At 41.3% G+C, this 10,527-nt stretch overlaps 1 protein-coding gene across 1 annotated transcript; it reads right to left on the reverse strand.

Annotated features, from left to right (window-relative positions):
* Positions 1–6,847: 6,847 nt before the first annotated feature.
* Positions 6,848–10,200, reverse strand: LOC128889130 (uncharacterized). Its single transcript, XM_054146526.1, has 4 exons — positions 9,702–10,200; positions 8,705–9,008; positions 8,252–8,445; positions 6,848–8,132 (listed from the first exon to the last, which is right to left on the reverse strand). The coding sequence occupies exons 1-4, from the start codon at positions 9,817–9,819 to the stop codon at positions 7,759–7,761; spliced, it is 990 nt and encodes a 329-aa protein (XP_054002501.1). The 5' UTR covers positions 9,820–10,200; the 3' UTR covers positions 6,848–7,758.
* Between the last annotated feature and the right edge of the window lie 327 nt (positions 10,201–10,527).

Genomic DNA, 10,527 nt, shown 5'->3' on the forward strand with positions numbered 1-10,527 from the left:
GCAGTTCAGGTCTGATTTTTAAAATACCTACACGCTTTCATGAAGTTTCTTTTCTCTCTAAGAACAAGTTCGTAACAAAACCCCTTCGAGGGGTTGCCAGAACCACCTCGCGGACCTCCCCCCCCCGCATCTCCGACGCCATTTTTGTATTTGATTCTCTACTACGACGCGCGGAGGAAGTCGCGGAGAAACTTGAGAAAAACAACGATCGAGATTCGCGACACGTGCAAACAGAAGCGGACTCCGTGTCGCGGGCACGAGGATTCAAATTCAGGTGAAAAACACTCTGAAAAGCAACGGGGCTATATTACGCTCGTAAAGAAAGTAAATATCCGCGGCACAGCGTGCCGTAACAAGGAACAATTACGCCAGGAAGGAACAGCGCGCACGTATGACGAAGTGTGCCAAGTTCGAGCGTGTTCGAGAAACCCTGAGAGCCAGACCGATCGAACGGAACCGCTTTGTGCGATTAAAACACCGCTATGCGGAAACGGTTTCGCTCGATTATGAACACTGTTCCCTCGCACGAAACGAAAACGATACTTCTACGGCGTACTACGACGCTCCTCTCGATCCTTTTACAGCTCCGGCACCTGGAACCATAAATCTAACGTGCTCTAATGATACGGTTCTCGACGGGTACATTGATTTAAAATATAAGTACGTTTATTATGCTTCGCAAATAAAAATTAACGTTCTCGACCTACAAAGTTTGAACCTTCTTCGCCCTCGTCAAAAACTTTGTCTTACATCGTGAATTTTCAAATTATGCGGGACCACTTTGAAAGAACTTTTGCGGTTTCGCGAAGCAGTTTGAAAAGAATCTTGCGGTCTCCCCGTTTCGATCAATGAAACACTTTCCACAGGTGCGCGGTTGGTGCTCGTCTCGGTCCCCAATGGGATGAAAAAGAAAGCGTAATCGCAGCCCATTTGTTCCGTATACTCGATACACTTTCCTGGGACACGCAACAGTGTCGATTAAAAAAAAAAGAAAAAATATAATAAGTGATATCGAGCCTAGAAAGCAGAGGAATATGGGAGAGTCACGCTTCCGTCTAGGATGATGAGCTCTACGTGCGAGGAGTCGTCTCGTTCTTGAAATTCTTGGTACGATCGAGAGCCCATTAAACGTCGAGTTGTATTTGCGGCGTAGAGATCGCGATTGGGTGAGGGAAGGGAAGAGAAAAACAACGATGTCCGCTTTTCATTCTTGAATCGAGCCTGCGCGACCGACGCGGGCTGCTTTCGAAGAGGTTGACGCACCGCGAGAGTCCCCACGAGTGCACGAAGATGAATCCCGAAAAGAAAGATCGGATTTTGCATTTTCAATGCGTGCCTTAGTTGCTCAGTGATTGATTATGCTGCGCTGAACAGAGATAAATATATGTAAATTTGAATTAGGAATAGGGTTCGAGGAGACCAGAAACTTCTTCTTTGAAGATTTGAGATCGAAAATTTACTTCTTTGGAAATTTAATTAAAATACAGAGAAGCTATGAATATTTGACCACTCATGTTCATCTGACACTAAATATATTTAGGAATAATAAAGCATTCCTGAAACAGAGATAATTTAAAACAACTTTGATGCAAATATTGCAATTAAAGTGGAACGAACGAAGATTCCACGATGTAATTTGCATATAAAATTCGAAATAAGGACGGATCGAACGTTCGTAGGCGTCGAGACTTATCAATTTTCGACACCGTACGATCGAAAACATCTCGGACACCGTAAAATTAAGTGGGACTTAAACCTGCGAGAAACACGCCAATGAAAAACCAAGAAAAAGTGTGCCGACGCAGGATCGTATATGGTAACCGATTATTCGCCGTGGCCAGCACGATCTCACGGTCTGGCGGAGGTGTTTTGGTACTCTGCGAACCGTTACGTGAAATTCCAATCGAACGATTCGTCAGGATCGCTATCGCGCGTGTTTTGCCAGCCAGACTGCGTGGGTGACCGGTTTCCGGTGAAATCGGAAGATACGAGCCGTGGATCGCGGCTTCTTTCATCGACGACGATCAATTAACACCTTTTCTTTCGAGCACTGATCCCTGAGAATAATTAGAAAACGCTTTTATGCATTTGAGCTACTTCACCTGGGAGTTAAATCGAGGAACTTGTGTATTTAAAATTCACAGACTCGCTGTGTATCGAATTACTTTATCACTTGAAGGAGCCTCGAATCAATTTCTTCTATGTCAGTTCTAAGTTTTTGAGAATTAAATAAATACTGTTTGATAACTGCTGAGTATTTTAACTGCTAAATTGAAAGGAAATTATTTAATACTCTGTCCCAAGTGCTGAATATTGAACGATTCATAAATTATTCTTCCCCTGGGTTCGCGAGAATCTGATCATTAGTCAAAGCAAATAGATTTACGAGTGATGAATTCCGAGTGACGAGACAGACATGTGGAACAGAACTTGACAAACATGTGGATCCCATCTCAGGAGTGCTTCAAAGCACACTCAAACTTTCCACACCGTGTAACTTCGTCTTTAATGAGTTCCTCGTGCTTTTAAAAACAACAGACGTACGGAACGTGTCTCTTTTTAAACTCCTTGCCGTCTGCAAATACCCAAACACCACTTTTCGACACCTTGCTAGCAGAAACTATAAGAAAGAAAAACGAACAATGAAATTCCTGTTCGGTTAAATAGTCGAATAACGAGTACAAAATAAATAAATATAAATGGTACGAACAACAAATTGATAAATGTCATTCTAATGTAACTATGCTAATTTCTCAGAAGGATCGTCAAACTTCGCGTTATCGTGGACGATGTTTTTCTCGGTTTTCAATATATTTTATTGCGCGAAAAGCACCTAATGAACAGGTCAAACCAGTTTCCATGGCCATGGGAGAAAATCGTTATCAGTCTGTGCATTTATCAATGTTTTACAAGCGACGTTGACAGCCGCCGCGAGAACAGTATGGACGCCTCAAACCTACGCGTCTTCAGACCAGGTAGTTTCACTTTTAAACTACAGCGAATTGACATTAATACGAGCCCTGTTATTAACGACTCGAAATCAAGGTCGCGGAGAAGCTTCTCGATGGACGCGGTGCAGCGTCCTCGGTGGCCTTGATACCGTGGATCCTTTACCTTGTTGGTCTCGCAAATTTTTGGAAAGTGGCCTCTGGTGAAAAAAGGAAACTTCTGTGTCGTACAATGTGTAAAAAATATATACATCAAAGTTAGCCATTTTTATTTATTTCTTAAAGAAAGCATTATTAAATCACTAATAGTATACATATTAAATTTAATATCGTATAAGCTTTGAATAATTTTCGATATTAAATTAAGAATTTAAAATATAAATATGTATACTATACGAATAATTTCGACACAATTTTAATTAAATATATAATTTAGACACATAATGTATTCCTTCAATAAATTCACTTAAAATTTAACAGCAGAGCGTCCACTTCAGAGGCTACGCCTTCCAGATCGAAGAACACTGTTTGACGTCACATCTAAGGGGTGTAAACTGGAGTCGCGAACTTTCCTGCGCCACGGTCGACCGAGTCGCGGAACAAGCGCGCTAAAAACCGCCGACACGAACGGTAACGCGTCAAGGAAAAAAAATGAGGGAACAAGGTTACTTGGAGAAAGTTAACGAAACAGGTAGACGTCAACGCGCCCAAGCAACGCGAACCGACGAACCTTGCGCGTGACCATTCGGTTTTTTCGGTTCGATGGCGAGCGACGTCTGAGTCCTCTTCTTGAAGAGGACATTGGACGTGCAGAGGGCGAACGATGTTCCCGATGCTGTGCGCTTCGATTTGACCAATGATTCTCGAACTCGCCAGTGGTCCACTTGGTAGACCAAGCATGGAACTTGTAAGGGTAATTGTAACTCTAATAAATACTAGATAGTATTTAGTTTGAGGATGAAATTTGTTATTTTTAGACTTATTTGGAGCATGAACGCTGAACAGAAAATTGTGGAAATTGTAGGATTTGAAAAACTATTCCTTTCTTTTCTTGTCATTTATGACAGGTTTTGGAATTTAGTACGGTAGTGTTGACAGGATAGATACTTATTTCTGGAAGATTTTCTATTTAAAGGTAATAGGAGCCTGTGGAAAAAAGTTAATATTTATTGATGGCGATATTTAACCTTCCTTAATTATTACGCTGAGAAATTAGATTTCAACGGGATCAGCGAAGACTCGTTTATTTGTAGCTCGTGTATTTGATGGAAATTGATCATGAGAATAATTGGCCGCTGTCTGTAACCTCTCTCAGTTCTCCCCTCCAATCCTCCACCTAAAAGGATTGAAGCCTCGCAAAAAAATATCTTTCTTTACTCTTCTCTTTCTTTATCCACTAATCTTCATCCTCCTTTAAACTGTTCCATTAAACCTTCCTAAAAATAATATTTTTCTTTACTCTTCTCTTTCTACATCCACTAATTTTCATCCTCCTTTAAACTGATCCGTTAAACCTTCCTAAAAATAATACTTTTCTTCACTCTTTCCCTTCCCTTCTTCCCAATCTTGTTACCATCTCCATCCACTAATTTCCATTGCCCTCCAAACTGTTCTTTCTCATCTAACTAATTACAAATACCTCGATTCCATCTTTCCCCGCGATTTTCAAATTCCGCGAGAGAGACCCCGAAGTAACGCCACCGTGCTCGTAACGGAAGCACGCGATTTCATTGTGGGATCCAGTTGACGAACTGGTTCTGCGTTGTCGTCGATTTTTTGCCACTGGCACGCAGCCGGCGCAACGTGTGCCACGTCTTTCCGTGTTTTCTGTGTATCGCCTCGGGACGCCAAACCGCTTCCGGTCTTCTGATCGAATGGGGTCACTTGGTCAACAGATCCGTTCCGTCCGATTCTCTGGATCGCGAGTGAGAATCGCATCGAACCGGTTGCGCTGGCGTTCGTTCCCACCTTCGCGTCTCGCGGGGACGCGAAGAGAGAACTCGGAGACGATCGCCATCTCGAATCGCTCGTGGGGAAAAGAAAACAAGTATTAATAAACGCTGGAATCCATTCAAACGTCGAATCGAATCCTCCAGAGGTTACTCGCATTGTTATTGAATTGTAGACGATGGAGATGGAATACTTGTGCTCCTCTTCTTGGTCATAGGGATGCAATGGCGAGAGCTCAGTGTATGTAAGTAAGCTAGAAGCTCTAGCTTCTTGAATATAGGATGAGTGATCCAATAAGTATTTATATACAACAGTTATGTCAATACATTGCAGGAATCAGAAAGCTGGAATGTTGTTTCACTTGTAAGTCGATACTCGAATTTAAATGGCTTTGATCCATGGAGATGGACTTTTTGTGTTCCTCTTCTTGATTATAAGGGTGCAATGGCGAGAGCTCAGTGTATCCTTAAGCTAGGAACTTCAGCTTCTTGGTCATAGGATGAGTAGTCCAATAATTATTTATATACAACATTTATTTCAATATATCACAGAAAATAAAAGGAATTTTGTTTCACAAGTAAGTACTTGAACCAGATTGGATTAGATCCATCGTTTAGCTAGCATCAAGCTTCATCTCCACGTACAATGAATGTCATCTTCGTAACTGCTTTCTATTTAGCAAACTGTGAATTTACTTCGCACATTCGTGTAATCGACCACGTTATCCGCGATTTAATAGGTCCTCGACCACTATGTTGTAGGAACGATGCAAAATGGCACGGAGAAAACTTTGCAAAGTAATTCCGATGAGAGAGATTCGAGGAAAGGGGAACTTAAGTGAGGAATTGATGTTATTGGTAGAGTCTTATGAATATGTAGTCTTGTGCGGCATATTTTCCTGCTGACACACTATTTTCGTGGAAAGGTGTGGATGCAGAAAGATGGCAGAGATTAAAACAGCAGGTCACGTTTAGATAAACTTGCTGATTAAAGTATCAAAAAATGGGATGTGTGTTATTTACTTTCCACTGATGTACGTGGTGAGTAACGATTACAACCGAGGTTATAAGCTCGCTGAACTGTGTCTTGCAATTAACGGTACTCCGAAATAAAAGTAATACACTCGAAGCTTCGTTAAAATTTAATTAATTTCAGCCTGGAATCGGAGAGGAAAGAACTGGTCGAGCGGTGCGATTTTCTCTCCGTTCTTAAATTGTTGAGGTAATATTTTATTGGAAACGACGTAACTTACGTTAAGCGGCGTCGAGCGAAAAGGCATGGGGGTGGGTGTGGCTATCGATGATAATCGGTTTGCGCTGAGCGGTCGATGACCCCATTTTTGCGTGACTTCTGGATGGGAAAATTAATGGTAGGGCACGGAAAAACGGGGGACCAGAAGTGCGTTGAGGTAAAATATACCAAAAAAATTAAATATAATTCACGATAAAATGGGAGAAACAAAAGATAAACACAAAACACCAGAAAAAAGAAAGACTGTTGTCTTAATAGTAACCACACAGTGTTACAGGAGATCAGAAACTAATTTTTTTTCTGTTTATATGTAGCTAAGACATACGTAGAATTAACAATTCTTTGCAGGTTTATTTTACTGCAATTTATTTGTACATCTCTCGATAAGAATTTGTTTTATATTCTTAAAACATCTAAATATTCGGTTCCCTTGCGTACTGTCTTTGAAATTTAAAGAATTTGGTTAGCTTAATACAGTGATCACTCACCTCTGTATTGTATCTGTAACCTTAAGTTACATTGAATCCTCCTCATTGACCACCTGTATTTTTGGAAATGCTTACTACAAGGGAACAAAGAGTCTTTACTAACAACATCCTCGAACTAATATTATAATTACGTATTAAGAAGTCATTGTTATTCAATTATTTATGTAGGTAGAGACTATTGTTTAGTCAGTGACAACGACGAAATGCACCAATTGCTTGGATTTATTGACCTTAGCATTTACATAGAATAAACCTACATACAATTTGTTCGATAACGCAATAAATAATCTTAAACGCGTAAAAGTAACTATCCATAGATTCTGCGAGTATCTACAGGCACGATTAAGTAATATATACAACTTAACAGCGTCTTCAAAGGTTTGCTTATCAGAACATGGCTAGCAATATATATAACCTAATTCCTGAACGAAACACTCTTAACAAATGGCATCATCCTGCAATTGTACAACATTCCAGAGAGCTGAATACTAATTCCACTTCGATGGAGCGGAACGTAAGAGAGCATACCGATATACACGATTAGACCTAGAGCGGTTTCTCAACCCTCTAAGTATCCTTTCAGTCTCAATCACAAAAATGTTGAAACATTTGTACATTCATCTTCAGCAAGACATCAACCTATAAGATTTAAGGTGGAGCTCCTGCAGTGGAATATGTATGTATCGACAACCCTATTCCTCTAACAACAGGAAGAAGCTCTGGTAACAAAAAGAAATAGCGACCTTGGAAACAATAATAAATCTCTTCCTAGAGGTCTATAATACTATCAGGTTCTCCATGTCCAACTGATTCAATTGAAACCTAAATAGTAGAGATTTTGCCGTGGGAATTTTTATTCTGCCTTATGTTTACTCCTCCTAATACTTCTCCAAATCTGAGCAATGTGACTATTTATCTTTACGTTGTTATGTCATTCAATCTTTCCTTTCTGATTAAATTTTAAACATACTCTGTTGACATTCTGTAGTATTCATTTATCCTAAATTTCATACTCTTTGATTTTGCGTTTTGTTCTTTGCCTTCGAGATCCAATAATATTGTTCTAATTTGAAAAAATATTTTAAGAGTTAAACAGCGTAATGTACGACTTTCAGGCATCCTTACGACTGGTAGTCTTGGTAGCCTCGGTAAGCGAGGTCCTGTCCAAAGGACACAGGTTCCCTGTGGTAACCACCTGCGTACTCAGGAACGTGGTGATCATTCTGATCGACATAGGGGTGGCTGTTAGCGTTATCCTTATAGTAGGGATAGCCTATGCCGCTTTGAGTGTACACCGGGGGATGGTAATTCTGTGTCAACGGCTTGTACAACTTGAAGAAACCGATCAGACCCGGTATCACGATCGCCAAGAAGCCGAGGAACTTCTTGAAAGACGCCAGACCCAGGATTAGAGGCAGGAACAGGAGCAATTTCAACTTGAAGAGCTTCAGGACGATCAGCATCGGGATCAGGAGCTTCTTCAGCTGGTGTCGAGCTGTAAAAGATGGAGGAAGTCAGTACAGGTAACAAAAATCAGGAAGAATATTTTTGACAGAAGATAGATATAACAAAGGTAAAGAAAATGGAGGATGGGGCTTTTTATAGAGTGCTCACAGAAGAGAGTGTCCTTTTTGTTCTCCAGCGTGTCAATCTCGTCGGCAATTTCGTCCAAGAACCGAGGAGCGTAGACTTCGTTGTCTCCAGTCTCTTCGGATGGTATGTGCAGCTCAATGGCCACAGTCTTCACGAACTTCTCCGCCTTTCTCATGGCGAACTTCACGAGTTGATCCCACTCGGAGTCGCTAGACCTAAAATACAGGACAATACATCCGAAACTGGCCGTGAAAAATTCTTCTCCTCCCTTTATTCATTATTTCTCCATTTTTACTTGACATATCACAAGGTTACAGGGGTTCTTCTGATATGAAATTTATTTACTACAGCCTGCCATTAAAGACTCCACCTGTGTTAGAACTGAAATTAATATTCTAATTTGTGTATCTTCATTCGTCGAGATTCCATGATCCATACCAAGTATGTATCAATAGACTTTAGAATGATTGATACCTTGGTTCGTTGGAGTACTCGTACGGCTGACGACCAACTTCCTTCACCACGTCCCTGGACATCCTCACGACCTTGACGTAGTCGTTCAGGTCGTACCGGGATTGGTCGAAGAAGTCGGTAAAGTAACTCAACGCCTGGGACTTGAAGCACTCGGCTAAATCCCCGTTCAAGCAGCCTTTGTTCGTCTTCGCCATATAGGGATCCACGTTTCGTCCCGTTCCAAGCCCGATCCAATCGAAGATACCTTTGCCCTGTCGAGTTCCGTTGAATGGCACCTGCCCCTGGAGCGGGGGAACTTGGTTATCTGCAATATAACGATTGAATAATTAGTATGACTCATTGAGAGGGATTCGTTTTAAATTAGAAAGTCACTCGAGGCGGCGCACTCCATGAAGAATAAATTTGGGTGACATTAAAAACATGCTGCTATGTAAATAAAAATTGATGCCTACTTGGGATCCTACATGTGAGATTTAATCTTTGTTATTCTCTGTATTTTGTTTACGGATTAGAACCAGAATAAATTTGTTCAACTTTATTATACATTCATAAGAATATACAGTCAGTCTCACAAATATTCGTGCCGTCTATGTCTATTGAAGAAATTTGTTTAAATTAAATGGCAGTTTCGATGTTGCCAAGTATATAAGCTTATTCATAAACATATTTATAATGAAAAATTCAATTGGTAATATCAAGACTATTGTATAATTTAGTCAAATTTCTTCGATAGACGTAGAGAATATTTATAGGATTGACTGTATGTAATAATATGTCTTTAGACATGGAAATTTAAGTGTATTTATTTCACATCATTTCATAAATTCGATAGAACGTTCATCAACGGAATGGTCGCATTGAAAATCAAGTTGACCTTGAAGTAACCTTCAAATCACAGAAACGTCACTTCCACGCCATCTAGGCATGAAATAGAATCCAACAACAATCATTCAAACTTAAATTCCACAAAGCAGTAAATGAAATCGATTCGACTTACCGCGTCCCTCAGGTTTGTCGCCGGCCGGTCCATCCTCGAAGGTAAAAGCCTGACAGGGTACCAGCAGCATCCACACCAGCACCGGACCGCGGGTTACCAGCAACGGCGCTAGTCGCATGCTGCTCACCTGAACGTTGTACCTGCAGTTACATCTCCTTATCGACACAAGTTTCACGCGTGGCACTGATTATGACAATTCGACTACTAAATCGCGCATCCTCGATCGCGCTGAACGTTACCTCGTTTCACCGATCACTCGTGATAGAAATATAGATCACTCGTGATAGAAATAGAGACGCGTAACTATCGCGTCGAAACAGCTGTGTTTATCTTACGTCGAAGAAGATGGAGGGACGTCGAACTGGACAAAATTGCGCGCCGGCGAACGGAAACAATGGCCATCGAACTCTTACCGATCTTCGTCAACTGGCTGGTTCCCGTGACGCCGCGACGAACGGCATCGTTTCCAGATTTTTTCGAGGGGGGAACAAAAATTGCTCGTGATTCACGAACAGCACTCGAGCGTCTGTCGACGAGGCAGCTTCGATCATGGCCGAGTCATGGACACCGAAGTGCCGTTACCTGGACGGACCAATGGGAATCCACGGTTGGAGAGGAACCAGGTCCCGTGACCTTGTATTCCTGTCGCGCGTGCACGGCATTCGTTACACCGATCACGCAATGATCTAATCCCGGATTTTTCGAGTTCTTGGCGGGGACGTAAATAGAGCCTAGCGTTAAATGACTCGGAGGATCATTGTTTATTTATGTTTTATGGTGCAGATTTGACGGGGAAGTTTGTAGGCTAAGTTATCGCTGATTTGGT

The sequence above is a fragment of the Hylaeus anthracinus genome, unplaced genomic scaffold (assembly GCF_026225885.1).
Source record: "Hylaeus anthracinus isolate JK02 unplaced genomic scaffold, UHH_iyHylAnth1.0_haploid 0, whole genome shotgun sequence".
Lineage (NCBI taxonomy): Eukaryota > Metazoa > Arthropoda > Insecta > Hymenoptera > Colletidae > Hylaeus > Hylaeus anthracinus.